Source organism: Triticum urartu, chromosome 1A (genome assembly GCF_056163025.1).
Source record: "Triticum urartu cultivar PI428250 chromosome 1A, HENAU_Tu73, whole genome shotgun sequence".
Lineage (NCBI taxonomy): Eukaryota > Viridiplantae > Streptophyta > Magnoliopsida > Poales > Poaceae > Triticum > Triticum urartu.
In genome coordinates this window covers 376,382,385-376,397,746 of record NC_141873.1, presented here as the reverse complement: position 1 = coordinate 376,397,746, position 15,362 = coordinate 376,382,385, and the positions used below count along the sequence as shown (strand labels likewise).

The 15,362-nt window shown below is 49.2% G+C and overlaps 1 protein-coding gene across 1 annotated transcript; it reads right to left on the bottom strand.

Annotated features, from left to right (window-relative positions):
* Positions 1–13,521: 13,521 nt before the first annotated feature.
* LOC125533953 (uncharacterized) lies at positions 13,522–14,375 on the bottom strand. Its single transcript, XM_048697275.2, has one exon. It carries the CDS (start codon positions 14,248–14,250, stop codon positions 13,522–13,524), a length of 729 nt encoding a protein of 242 aa, XP_048553232.2. The 5' UTR covers positions 14,251–14,375.
* Positions 14,376–15,362: the final 987 nt, after the last annotated feature.

The window sequence follows — 15,362 nt, the reverse complement described above, 5'->3', positions numbered from 1 at the left end:
AAGTGGTACAAGATGAGGCCGGCGAGTTTGCAATGAAAGAAGATGAAGAACCTCGTGAGCTTTATCGGAGAGTAACCAAACTCGCGGTCTCACTACGAGATCACGGGAGCAAGGAGGCAATGATGCCCTATCACAAGGCCATGTCCTCCGTCATTCGTCAAAGACCGGACTTCCACACTTTGACCTCAAGCGAAGTGTCGGATGAGTTTGTGGCCATGAACATTTTGGACAAGACCGCCGACAATGCGGTGCTCCGTTCTCAATGGGCAAAGAAGGCTAACCTTGCATTGAAGGCCAAGCTCACCGTGGAAGAAGAAGAAGAGGAAGAAGAGGAGAGAAACCCCGAAGATACGAAGTATGCATATGATGAACACATGGCACTTGCTTCAAGGCAATTTTGGAGTAAGAAAAACTCGAGGCCAAACTTTAGCAAAAGCAACTCAAGTGGCACAAGGGGCAAGCAATGTGTAAGGACTTGCTACAATTGCGGCAACGTGAGTCATTTCGTTGCGGAATGCCCGTATGAGAAGAGGGAAGACAATGGTGGCAAGCTCATCCGTAAGGACAAGGCCAAGTCGTTCCCCAACAAGAACAACTTCACCAAGAATACTCCTCCCAAGGCTTTGGTTGTGCAAGAAGAGTACAATGAGGATGATGACGATGATGAAGATGGTGAGTCGGTTGCCATGGCCTCCGTTGCCATTGCAACAACGTCACGGGTGTCTCTCTTTGACTCACCCAATGAGAGCATCACCAAGTGCCTCATGGCTAAAGCCACCAACAAGGTAACCTCCAACATCAAAACTACCATCATTAATCATCCTTCCCCGACGGATAGCATTAATGAACTTGAGGGAGCTAATGTGGAGGCTAACGAGTTTGAGGCCTTTATGGGCAAATTCAAGGGAAAATCCAAGAAGCACTTTGTTGCTCTCTTGGAACAACTTGGTGAAGCCAATGACATGATCGAGGCTCATGAAGACACCATCTCTAAGATGGAAGGGCATAGTCGTGACTATGCCGATGAGATTTCGGATCTTTCCAATGCTCTTGAGGAAGAGCGTGGTCTTCGTTTGGCTCTTGAGGAGTCACACAATGTTGATCATGCTGAGTTAAAGAAATATTATGATCATGTCCTCATTGTTTCTCGTGTGCTAAATTCCGAGAAGGCCAAACTCGGGGTTGATCTTGCTAGACTCAAAGAGGAGTTTGATATACTTGACAAGGCCCACAAGGCCTTGAAGGGTATTCACGCTAGTCTCAAGGAGTCTCATGATCAACTCCAAGTGAAGCTAACTAAGGAGAAAGCAACTTTTCCTCATATGGTTTTAATTGATAATGCAAATGCTACTAACCCGTGTTGTGAGCATATACATCTTGTTGAGGAAAATGCTAAGTTGAAGGAGCAACTTGAGAGAGGTCTTGCGACTTGCATACAAGGCAAGAATGACCTCAACGATCTCTTGATCAACCAAAAGGGAGGTGTGGCCAAGGAAGGGGTTGGGTATGTGCCCGACTCCAAGAACAAGAAGAAGAATGACAAGACCAAACGATCTCCTCCCCTCATGCAAACCTTTGTGAGGGAGGGAGAGAGTGCCCCCGAGGAGAAGAAGAAGAACAATGTCAAGAAGGGCAATGTCACCCCTCTCAACAAAGCCGGCGATTTTAACCCTTCTTATGTGTTATGCCGTGCTAGTGATGGGCATGTTTATGCCAAATTTGTTGGTTCTCTTCATGAGTACATTGAATGGTCTATCTGGGTTCCTAAGACCCTTGTTACTAACATCAAAGGACCCATTACAAAATGGGTACCTAAAACCAAGCATTGATCTCTTGTAGGTGTTTGCTTCCGGTGGTGGATCATGGTTGCTCGATAGCGGAGCTACAAATCATATGACCGGAAGCAAGGACTTGGTGGTGGACGTGCACAAAGTTCCATCTATGCCCACCAATGTCGAGTGGGGTGACGCCTCATCTTCTAAGGTATTGGGACTCGGCAAAGTGGTCATCTCTCATGATCTCACGATCGAGAAGGTCATGCTTGTTGAGTCCCTTGCATACAATTTACTTTCCGTTCGTCAACTTGCTATCATGGGCTTTGCCACTTTCTTTGATATCGATACCGTGGCCCTCTTATGGAGCAAGACTCTTAAAGTAGCTTTTGTTGGGCATGCCGAGAACGGTCTCTATGTGATTAACTTTTCGGAGCGACCCACTAAGACCGCGACATGCCTAATGGCTAAAGTTGATGTGGGATGGCTTTGGCATCTCCGTTTAGCCCATGTCAATATGAGATCTTTGCAAAGTCTTCTCAAGGGGGACCATGTTCGTGGACTAACGAATGTTAGTTTTGCTAAAGATCATGCTTGCAGTGCCTGTATCGAAGGAAAGCTACATGAGAAGGCTCACCCTCCCACGACTATCATTTATTCAAAGAGGCCTTTGGAGCTCCTTCACATGGATCTCTTTGGGCCTCCATCCTTCGATAGTCCTGGAGGTAGGAAGTATTGCTTGGTGATTGTGGATGAATACTCAAGGTACACGTGGGTGTATTTCTTCAAGAGGAAGAGCGAGACCCAACAAATCATCATTGACTTTGCAAATGAAGCTCAACGTCAACACAATGCAAAGATCTTGACAATAAGAAGTGACAATGGCACCGAGTTCAAGAACTACACCTTGGATGAGTTTCTTAGTGATGAGGGAATCAAACATCAATATTCCGCACCCTACACCCCTCAACAAAACGGTGTTGCGGAGAGGAAGAACCGGACGTTGATGGATGCGGCAAGGACCATGATGGCGGAGTTCAAGTCTCCGTACAACTTTTGGGCCGAAGCCATCAACACCGCATGTCATGCATCCAATCGGCTCTACCTCCGCAAGGGCTTGAACAAGACTCCATATGAGATACTCACCGGTAACAAGCCCAACCTCAAGTACTTCCGGGTATTCGGGTGTAAGTGTTCCATTCTCAAGAAAGGTGTTCGGTTGTCTAAATTTGAGGCTAGAGCTTATGAGGCATATTTGTTGGTTATGCTACAAACTCTCATGCTTACCGTGTCCTCAATAAATCCACGGGACTTATTGAGGAGACGTGTAACGTGGAGTTTGATGAGAATAATGGCTCCCAAATGGAGCAAAGTGGCACTTGTGATGTAGGTGATGAAATTCCTCCTCAAGCCATAAGAAGAATGGGTGTTGGTTTTATCCTACCCATTGAGGAACCCCTTGTGGCCGAAGGAGAAGGACAATGCTCCACTCAAGTGGAGCCATCACCAACCCAAGGCCCACACGCTTCCGAAGAACAAAGTGAAGGCCCTCAACCTCATGAACAAGACCAAGGGCAAGATCATACTCAAGATGGTGTGGACACACCAAGTGATGCCCAAGGTCAAGTTCTCTCCCCCGAGCAAGTTCAAGATCAAGAACAAGTTCATGACGGCGCTCAAGATGATCAAGTAACCGCTCCTCAACTCACCACCGAGGAGGAATTAGAGCGTCGTGCCGCCAAGGTTGCTTCCAAGCTCTCCACCAAGGATCATCTCATGACGAATGTGCTTGGAAGATTAAGAAAGGGGGTAAGCACTCGTAGACAATTAGCTGAGCATCACGCGTTTGTCTCTTGTGTGGAACCCCACAAGGTCTATGAGGCGCTAGAAGATCCGGATTGGCTCAATGCCATGCATGAAGAACTCAACAACTTCGAGCGCAACAAAGTGTGGAGATTGGTGCCAAGACCAACTGAGAATCACAATGTCATAGGAACCAAGTGGATATTCAAGAACAAGCAAGATGCCCATGGGATTATCATTCGCAACAAGGCTCGTCTGGTAGCACAAGGCTACTCCCATGTCGAGGGTATCGACTACGGTGAAACCTTTGCTCCCGTTGCTCGTGTTGAATCCATTCGCATGTTGATTGCATATGCTTCTCATCACAACTTTAAGTTACAACAAATGGATGTGAAGAGTGCCTTTCTTAATGTTCCTATTAATGAATTGGTTTACGTCAAGCAACCCCCCGGGTTCGAGGATCCCTACTTTCCCGATCATGTGTATCAACTCGATAAGGCACTCTATGGCCTTAAACAAGCCCCACGTGCGTGGTATGACCACCTTACCGAGTTGTTACAAGACCGTGGTTTTGAAGTTGGGCTAATCGACCCCACTCTTTTTACTAAGAAGGTCAAAGGGGAGTTGTTTGTGTGCCAATTATATGTTGATGATATTATCTTTGGTTCTCCTAACAAAGCTTTCAATGAGGAATTTGCCGCTCTCATGACCTCAAAGTTCGAGATGTCCTCCATGGGAGAGTTGAAGTTCTTTCTAGGGTTCGAAGTGAAGCAAAGACGAGAAGGAACCTTCATCAATCAATCCAAATACACTCAAGACATGCTCAAGAGATTCAAGCTAAGTGATGTCAAGCCGGCTTCCACTCCAATGCCCACCAAGTGCCAACTTGACTTAGATCCCAATGGTAAAGTGGTGGATCAAAAGGTATATCGTTCCATGATTGGATCCTTGCTTTACCTTTGTGCGTCTAGACCGGACATCATGTTGAGTGTGGGAATTTGTGCACGGTTTCAAGCCGCACCTAAGGAAAGTCACTATGTGGCTGTCAAACGAATCTTTCGATATTTGGCTCATACCCCAAACTTTGGCTTATGGTACCCAAGAGGATCAAACTTCAAGCTTGTAGGGTACTCGGATTCCGATTGGGCGGGAGACAAAGTGGATAGGAAGTCCACTTCCGGAGGGTGCCAATTCCTTGGTTGCTCTTTGGTAAGTTGGTCTTCCAAAAAGCAAAGTTGTGTGTCTCTCTCGTCCACCAAAGCGGAGTATGTGGCGGCCGGTAGTTGTTGTGCACAACTCTTATGGATGAGGCAAACTTTAAAGGATTACGGTGTCACTTGTGACAAAGTGCCTCTTTGGTGTGACAATGAAAGTGCCATCAAGATCTCTCTCAATCCAGTGCAACACTTCAAGACGAAGCATATTGAGATCCGGTATCACTTCATCCGGGATCACATTAGGCGAGGAGAGATCGAGCTCAACTACGTCAACACTCATGATAACCTTGTAGATATCTTCACGAAGCCCTTGGATGAAGCAAGATTTCGTGAGTTAAGGCATGAGCTAAATATCATTGATTCGAGCAATGTTGCTTGAACCCTTGCACACCCCATCATACTCAACGTGTTGTCCTATTTAGATGTAGGCATGGACATAGGGGGAGTGATGTTCTCTCAATGAACTCTTCCTCCCCCCATTATGCATAAATCAATCAAGTCTTTCACATTAGCCATGTTTGATGGTACTTGTGCTTCAAAGACGAGTTTTGGTGATGGACCCAAGGATAATTCTTCGCGGTGCCATACCAATTGACTCAAATATAGGTGGCTACGACCACCGCCCTCTCTTTTGGAGAGGTGGTGTCTCATGGTTGGTTCGTTTGTCGTGTGCCTTTCTGGTTTTGTGTGTTGCGTGGTCTTGTGGTGTCGTGTTGGCTCGGAGTGTTTTGTGCAAAGATCCAATTTTCCGTGTGCTCGAAACATGCATCTTCTTGAGCTCACGGTACTACCGCGTCTGGCCGCGGTACTACCGCTTTGGGAGGCACGGTACTACCGCGCCACAGCATGGTACTACCGCTCTGGTGCGATACTTCGGAAGTACCGCGCCGGGCGGTACTACCGTGTCTGGGCACGGTACTACCGCGCCGTCGAGGGCGCGTGGGGGTTATGACTCGGGCAGGGGAGTTCCAACTCCCCATACCCATTCGTTTGTCTCTCTCTCCACGTCTCTCTCTCAAGAACGGCGCCGGAGGCCCTCGCCGGATCTCCGTCTCCGGCCACTCTCCTCGGATTCCGACCGGTGGGATCGTTCCCCACCACTTCCTCTTGCCATGGACCAAGGTTTTTCCCCAAATCCCTCTTTTTCTTGGTTGTTCTCTTGCTTCTAGGTTTTTGGGGAGAAACTTGTCGTTCTTGAGAGTTTAGGCCAAATCTTTGCAAGAGTAGGATGTAGGAGAGTCGTGATGCGTAGGAAACATACTTGATATGCTATCTTGTGGTAGCTTTGTCCAACCGTAGTACCGCCGTGGTTTCGCGGGCTTTTTCAGATTTGAACCTGTTCAGATCTGACGCGGTGCGGTACTACCGTGCCTAATGTGCGGTACTACCGCTCTTGCGGTACTACCGCGCCTAATGTGCGGTACTACCGCTCTGCAGACGCGGTACTACCGCGCCAGCCGCGGCGCTAAGGTCGTACTATCGCTCCTACACCCGGTACTACCGTGATGTTGCACGGTACTACCGCGTCTAAGAGCCGTACTACTATCTTAGCTCCGCAGCACTTGGCAGTACTACCGTAGGAATCAAATCTCTCTCTAGGCATTTATCATGTGTGCTTTCTGCTTGTTTCACTTGCGTTGTTGTGGTCTTTGCATTAATCTCTCTTGGCTGTTGTGGGTGTTTTTGTGTTCTGTGTCTCAGGTGGTGGCTCTCGCCGTTCCAATCCCAGTCGTGACACCGGCTCCAAGCATCTGCGCAACCCCCAAGATGAAGCCCCAGAGGGCTCCAATGTCCCCAAGCGCAATGTCAAGACCACTGCCAGCAAGCAAAAGGAACCTGCTAAGGGCATGGACGAGATTTCTGTCACTGAGTATGTCGAACGCCGGAAGGTCAATCCATATGTGACTCCTCGGGCTATGCTCAGAGGCACTGAGATGTTCTGGAACAAGCAACAGGTTCTCATCTATCTGGATGTAATCAAGAGCAAGAAGAATACATTCGTGGAGGTCAAGTGGATAGACATGCATCACATGCGGAAGGACAAGTTTCGTGACTATTTTGGAGAGGCTCTGGACTTGGTGGAGCAGTTTGCTATTGAGCCGGTGATCTCTTTTCACCTTGACTATGACCCTGAGCTCATCTGTCAGTTCTTTGCCTCAGTATACTTTCATCCCGGGGAGGAGCGGAGGATGACCTGGATGACCAATGGCCGCCAGCTGTCTGCTACATGGAAAGAGTTCATGGATCTGCTGCACATTCCTGATGACAGGCTTCACACCCCCGTTGGCGTTCGCCCCCATGCCAACTCTGAGTCTGCCAACAAGAACCTGCTTCAGCCCTTCCTTGTTGAGAAGGTACTCCCCAATGGCAAGTCATCTTGGGTGTTAAACTCCTTTCTGGATATCATGCATCGCATCTTCCGCAACACTCTGTTCCCATGCATTGGCGACAAGGACAAGGTACATGCATATCTAGTGGACATGTTGCTCTTGTGTGCAGAGGCACGTTCTTCTCAGACTCAGCCACTTGATGTCTCACACATCATGTGGTGTGAGCTTCGGTTTGCGGTGTTCACTCGCAAGGTACCTATCTATGGACCGTACATGTTTCTACTGCTCTCCACCACTTGGGAGAAGATGTACCCGGGTGATGAGTTCCTTGCTCCAGACTGGATTCGCCATGAGTCCATCAGCCTCCGCGTCAAGCCCAACTGGGCCAACACCACTACCCGTGCTGAGGCCTCTTCTGCTAGGAGGGCTGCTGGTGATGGGGAGGCTACTGCTGCTGAGAATGTTGCTGATGACCGTGCTGCTAGGTCCACCACTTCTTCCTCTGAGCCGTCATGGGCCAAGAAGCTAAAGGACAAGATGAAGACTCTCTTCTGCATGCAGGCGAAGGGACAGTACAGGGCTCACGTGGCAGACAAGGAGAGTCGCCGCCGTGACAAGAAGGTTATGAGGCTCTTTGGAGAGGATGTGTCTGGCGGGTCTGAGGACGTCATCACACCTGAGGCTGCCTGGATGTCAAAGCAGGGATACAAGTGGACCAGTTCAGAGGATGACCTCGAGGAGACTATCCCCGCTGCTAAGTCTGACGAGGAGCATGAGGAGCAGTGGAACGACTTCTCTGCCCGAGCCACCCCGTGTGTGTAGGTGTCCTCTCTGCCTTTTTGGCGCCTCGATGCCAAAGGGGGAGAGACTGTAGGGATTTGCGTTGTGTCGTGCTTGGTATGTTTGTTTGCTTTGTCATTTGGACCTCGTTTGCTTTTGTTTGGTTTGTGCCTTCGAGACCTATCCTACATATGGTGTAAGACATATGCACTCTATCTATCTTAGTTAACTTATGTTTGTACTATCTTGTCTAGTGATAGATATGCCTTGTCTCTATAATATAGGGGGAGCTCTGGTCCTAGTATTCGTGTGCCATGCAGTCCATAGCACTCATCTAAGTGGCACACATCTAGGGGGAGCCCGTCTATATTATAGAGAGGAGGGGTTTGCATTTACTTAATAGTATTTTCTTTGTGCAAATCCCGTTTTGTCATCAATCCACCAAAAAGGGGGAGATTGTAAGGACATATTTATCCCTAAGTGTTTTGGTGATTGATGACAACGCATTTGCGGACTAATCGTGTGCCATGAGTATTCCAGACACTTCTTTGCTAGGCACAAGACGATTGGGTGCCCCTCGAAGACTGACGAAGACGGCGTCTTTTCTACGTTTCTTTTTGGTGGATTTGAGTCGTAGGAAAGCCGTACTATTAAGAGGGGGTCCGTGTTGGAAAGGTTTGGGTGGAATCATCACGTACACCTCTCCTTCTTATCCCCTCCTTCTTCCTTGGAGCTTCCTCCGTTTTCTTGCCTCCCTTGTCTGGCTGCCATTGTTGGTTGCGGTAGTACTGCTCCTGGATCAACAGTAGTACCGTAGGTATCCGCGGTAGTACCGCGCGGTGGCGCGGTAGTACCGCAGGTGCCCACGGTAGTACCGCTCCCCCGGAGCCGCACTACCGCTGCCCACCAGGCTAGTGCCGCCCCCTTGCGGTAGTAGGAGCGGATGTAATTTTTTACATCCGCACCTACCGCGGTAGTACCGCTTTCGCCGTGCGGTAGTACCGCGCTATGCGGTCAGGCAGTAGTATCGCCCCTCGGCAGTACTACTGTCTCGGGTTTTTGCTACTTCCGTTTCTTTGCAGAAGTAGGCACGGAAGTTTCCCTTCTCCCCTGGCTAGGACTTTTGCCTCGCGGTAGTACCGCATGGGGGGCGCGGTAGTACCGCGCGTGCGGAAGTTCCGCCCCCAGCTTCTGTGCGTCTGTTTATCGGTTCTGTGCTGGGGTTGCGGTAGTACCGTGGGTCGGTATGGTAGTACCGCACAGCCGTGCGGTAGTACCGCTTGGTTGCAAGTAGTAGTACCGCGCGGCCTTGCGGTAGTACCGCTGGCCAGGCGCGGTAGTACCGCTGGCCGCAGGCTGGTTGGTGGGTAACGGTTGGATCTTTTCCACACACTATATAAGGGGTCCCCTTCTTCCCCGTTGACTCACCTCTTCCACCACCAAGCTCCATTATTGCTCCAAGCTCCATTTTCGCCCGATCTCACTCCCTAGCCAACCAAACTTGTTGATTTGCTCGGGAGTGGTTGAGAAGGCCCCGATCTACACTTCCACCAAGAGAGATTTGATTCCCCCCACTAATCCCTTGCAGATCTTGTTACTCTTGGGTGTTTAAGCATCCTAGACAGTTGAGGTCACCGCAAAGCCATAGTCCATTGTGGTGAAGCTTCGTGGTGTCGTTGGGAGCCTCTAATTGAGTTGTGGAGATTGCCCCAACCTTGTTTGTAAAGGTTCGGTCGCCGCCTCCAAGGGCACCAATAGTGGAATCACGGCATCTCGCATTGTGTGAGGGCATGAGGAGATTACGGTGGCCCTAGTGGCTTCTTGGGGAGCATTGTGCCTCCACACCGCTTCAACGGAGACGTACTTCCTCTCAAAGGGAAGGAACTTCGGCAACACATCCTCGTCTCCACCGTCTCCACTCTTGGTTATCTCGTGCCTTTACTTGTGGAAGCTTATTTGTTTCATATATCTTACTTGCTTGTGTTCCTATCTGTATTGCATCATATAGGTTGCTCACCTAGTTGCATATCTAGACAACCTACTTTGATGCAAAGTTTAAATTGCTAAAGAAAAGTTAAAAATTATTAGTTGCCTATTCACCCCCCCCCTCTAGTCAACCATATCGATCCTTTCACATGGGCCTTGTAAATCATCCCAGAACCAGAAAACAATGGGCAATAGCTTATGAAAATGGCTAGAAAATGTGAAAACGATGTTTTAGCGATTCCTCTCTAACGTGTACCGGCAGTCACGGACATTGTAAATCGCCCCAGAAACCCAAAACTATGGGCGAAAATGGCCAGAAAATTTGAAAATGATGAGTTTTTGGTACACCTCTCAAACATGTACCGGAACTCATGGGCCTTGTAAGTCGTCCTAGAACCCGAAAACAGTGGGCAATAGCTTATGATAACGGCCAGAAAACATGAAAACGATGAGTTTTTAGTGATTCCTCTCTAAAGTGTACCGGCACTCATGGGCATTGTAAATCTCCCCGCAACCCCAAAATTGTGGGCAATAGATCATGAGAACGGACAGAAAACTTGAAAACAACGAGTTTTGTACACCTCTCAAATGTGTACCGGGACTCGCTGACCATGTAAATCGTTCAAGAACCCCAAGATAGTTGGCTATAGCTTATGAAAACGGCCAAAATGCAAAAATGACAAGCTTTTAGTGAGTCCTCTTGAACGTGTTTGGTATGCATCTCGAACATGTGCAGGGACTCGCGGGCCTTGTATATCGACCCAGAACCCTAAAACAATAGGAAATAGCTTATGAAACTGGCTACAAAAGGTGAAAACGACAAGTTTTTAGTGATTCCTCTCTAACGTGTACCTGCACTCACAAGCCTTGTAAAATTCCCCGGAACCACAAAACTGTGGGCAATAACTCATGAAAACGGCTAAAATAAGTTGAATAAGACAAGTTTTTGGTACTTATTTCAAACGTGTATCGGGACTCATGGGTCTTGTAAAACGTTCAGGAACTCCAAAACAATGGGCAATAGCTCATGAAAACGGTCAGAAAATGACGAATTTTGAGTGAGACATCTCGAACGAGTTTGGTACACCTCTTGAGTGTGTATAGGGACTCATGAGCCCTGTAAATCATCCCAGAACCCGAAAATAGTGGGAAATAGCTTATGATAACGGCCAGAAAATGTGAAAACAACGAGTTTTATGCTATTCCTCTATAACGTGTACCGAAACTCGCGAGCCTTGCAAATCGCCCTGGAACCCCAAAATTGTGGGCAATAGCTCATGAAAATGACCAGAAAACTTGAAAACGATAAGCCTCTCAAACATGTATGGGATCACAGGCCTTGTAAATCGTTCAAGAACCCAAAACATCGGGCAATAGCTCATGAAAACGGCAAGATAACGCTAAATCGACGAGTTTTAGCGGGTCCTCTCGAACATGTACCGGCACTCATGGGCATTGTAAATCGCCCCGGAAGCCCAAAACTGCGGGCAATGGCTCATGAAAACGTCCGGAAAACTTGAAAATGACGATTTATTGGTATGCCTCTCAAACGTGTAACGGGACTCATGTGCCTTGTAAATCGTTCAAGAACCCCAAAACAGCGGGCAATAGCTCATGAAAACAGCCAGATAACGCGAAAATGACGAGTTTTTAGCGACTCCTCTCAAACGTGTACCAGCACCCACGGGCATTGCAAATTGCCCTGAAATCCCAAAACTGTAGGCAATGGCTCATGAAAACGTCCAGAAAACGACGAGTTTTTGGTACACCTCTCAAAAATGTATAGGGACTCACGGGCCTTGTAAAACGTTTAAGAACCACAAAACAGCGGACAATAGCTCATCAGAAGCATCGGGACTCATGGGCCTTCTCAATCATCCCAGAACACGAAAAACTGGGGCAATAGCTTTTGAAATCGGCCAGAAAACATGAAATGACGAGTTTTTAGTGATTCTCTCTAACATGTACCGGCAGTCACTGGCATTGTAAATCCCCCCGATAACTCCAAACTATGGGCAATGGCTCATGAAAACGGCCAGAAAACTTGAAAATGATGAGTTTTTCCTACACCTCTCGAACATGTACTGGGACTCACTGGCCATGTAAATCGTCTGAGAACCCGAAAACAGTAGACAATAGCTTACGATAACAGCGAGAAAATGTGAAAATGACGAGTTTTTTGCGATTGTTCTCTAACGTGTACCAACACTCACGGGCCTTGTAAATCGCCCTGGAACCCCAAACTTATGGGCAAAATAGCTCATGAAAACGACAAAAAAAACATGAAAATGGCCAGATGAGTCTCTGTACACATTTGAAAATGGCCAAAAAACGAGGAGTTTTGAGTGAGTCCTCTCGAACGTGTTTGGTACGCCTCTCGAATGTGTACAGGGACTCGCGGGCCTTGTAAATCGTCTCAAAACCCGAAAACAGTGGACAATAGCTTGTGAAAACGACCAGAAAACGTGAAATCGATGAGTTTCTAGCGATTCCTCTCTAACATGTACCAACACTCACGGGCCATGTAAATCGCCTTGGAACCTTAAAACTGCTCATGAAAACGGCCAGAAAATATGAAAACGATGATTTTTTTGTATGCCTCTCAAATGTTTACGCAGACTCACAAGCCTCATAAATCATTCAAGAACCTCAAAATAGCGGGCAATAGCTCATTAACGTTCATAAAATGTGAAAGCGACGAGTTTTGAGCAAGTACTCTCAAACGTGTAGAGGGACTCACGGGCCTTGTATATCATCCTAGAACCCGAAAACAGTGAGAAATAGCTTTTGAAAACGGCCAGAAAACATGAAAACGATGAGTTTTAAATGATTCTTCTAAAATGTGGGGACTCATGGGCCTAGTAAATCGTTCACTATCCCCAAGCCAGCGGGCAATAGCTCATGAAAACAACCACAAAATGCAAAAACGATCAGTTTTAAGCGAGTCCTCTGAAACCCGAAAACAATGGGCAATAGCTTATGAAAACAGCCAAAAAATATGAAAATGATGAGTTTTTAGCTATTCCTTTCTAACATGTGCCGGCACTCACGTGCGCTGTAAATCGCCCCGGAACCCCGAAACTATGGGCAATATCATAGCATGAAACAACCAAAAATAATAGATACGTCGGATACATGTGTTGGCACAGCTCTCTCTCGTAGCTAGAGGTAGAAGAAGAAGAAGCACAGTAAACTGAAGTTTCACCCGGCTTCACAACCTCATTACTATTCCCTGAGCATCAACGCACACAATAGGCAGTAGTACAAGGAGGTTTAAATCCCAGGCGCACTCACGCCCGGGCGTTGGCCACTCCTACTCAACCGCATGCACGATCTGCATGCACGCGCTTGCGCACGACACGCACTGCGCTGCTGCTTCAACAGATCGCCACAACCAAGCCTATCTACTGTGGTGACTACGTCACACACACGCCACGCACGCACACACACGCTACACACATATACACTCGTTCCATTTTTGCTGCGTCCCGCCTGTCCCGCGCGCACCCGACGCGCCCGGCGAGTCCGACACCACCAGTGTGTCTCACACGTTCCGCGCGCATCTGACGCGCCCGACGAGCCCGACTACACCACGCGACGTGGCTTATTCCAACACCCCCCCTAAGCCATGACCTAGAGGAGTCCGTCGTCGTCGACGTTGGCGCCGGTCAAGAGAGCATGCTCCGCTGCCGGTCCTTTCCGCAGCTGCGGGCACTCGTGTCGGAAATGCCTGTGCTCCCCACACTTGTAGCAGCGCCTGCGCCCGTTGCCGCCGCTCCCCGACACCACGCTGCGCCCGTCGTCGTCGTCCCAAGCACCGCCGTGTCGATGCTCCCGCGCTGCCCACTGCGCCGCCGTCATGAGCAGGTGCTCACCCCCGCGCTCGCCGCCGTCTTGTCCACGGCGCCGAACCCGCTCGTCGAACGCATGCAGCCGCCTGAGCGCTTCGTCGAATGCCATCGTCGTCACATCGTGGAATTGCTCGATGCCGATGACGACGGGGAAGAAGCGATCCGGCACCGTATCCAGCAACTTCTTGACAAGTGTTGCGTAGCCCAGTGTCTCCCCGAGGTTGGCATACCTCGCCGCTATCGCCGCGAGCCTCCTGCCGTACACATCAAGCTCCTCGCCGTCCGCCATCTTCATCCGATTGAATTCGCCGCGCAGCGTCCCCAGCCTCGCCGCACGGACCCGATCGGCGCGACGAACCTCACCTTCAGGGAGTCCCATACCTCCCTGGCGGTGAGCTTCGTCGACACCTGCAGCAGCACATCCTCCGGCAACGCCTTGAGAAGCAACGCGCGCACCATCTTGTCCTTCCACACGTTCACCGCCGCGTCGCCCGGCGCCATCGCCTCCCATACGGTGTGGACGTCGAGGATCGCCTGCGACTTGATGACCCAGACCGTGTAGTTGTCCGCGGTCAGCATTGGCATCGCCATCATCGCCGATCCGCCCGCGCTGCCGTCGTGCGGGACGAGCGCCATGGTCGCCGGTGATCGCCCGAACCGAAGCTCTGATACCAATTGTTGGCGCAGCTCTCTCTCTCGTAGCTAGAGGTAGAAGAAGAAGGAGCACAATAAACTAGAGTTTCACCTGGCTTCACAGCCCCGTTACTATTCCCTGAGCATCAACGCACACAATAGGCAATAATACAAGGAGGTTTAAATCCCAGACGCACTCACGCACGGGCGTTGGCCACTCCTACTCAACCGCATGCACGATCTGCATGCACGTGCTTGCGCACGACGCGCACTGCGTGGCTGCTCCAACAGATCGCCACGACCCAGCCTATCTACCGTGGCGACTACGCCACACACACGCACACACACGCTACACACATACACACTCATCCCACTTTCGTTATGTCCCGCCCGTCCCGCTCGCACCCGACGCGTCCTACGAGCCCGACACCACCAGTGCGTCCCGCATGTCCCGCGCGCATCCGATGCGCCCGACGAGCCCGACCACACCACGCGACGTGGCTTATTCCAACAACATGTCAGTAACATTTGGCAGAGATTCTCTCAAGCGAACACCCGGTATCCGCAGGGGTAGGGGTACACTTATAGCCGTGACCAACGCTTGGGTGCCAATATGACCGTTGGATGGGACACGCTCACCAACTTATTGTTCCCAGCTATCAAACATCCAAAATTTTGATCTTTAAAATTCCTCGGGTTCAGGTTTCCTAACTCCTCAACAAAGAATTCTAACTAAACTTTTCTGAAGAATCACCTTCAACAGAAGAGCCGGAAATCTCGCAAGGAAGGAGATTTCCAGGTCTTCCGTCACATGTTTAGATATGTTTGACTGAGCACACGCGAAGACTTTTCGTCTTACTTCGCTTTGACCCCTCCCCCTCCTAATAGTACGTTTCCCCTATGAATAAAAAAGAATGAAGAAAAAGTAACTAACAAATAAACATTATTCTTCAAGTTTCAATCCTTCAAACGACAACCCAAATTATTCAA

Bases quoted from the DNA above. Each gene is read 5' to 3' on its own strand.
- LOC125533953 (XM_048697275.2), bottom strand. From the start codon at position 14,250: ATGGGAGGCGATGGCGCCGGGCGACGCGGCGGTGAACGTGTGGAAGGA.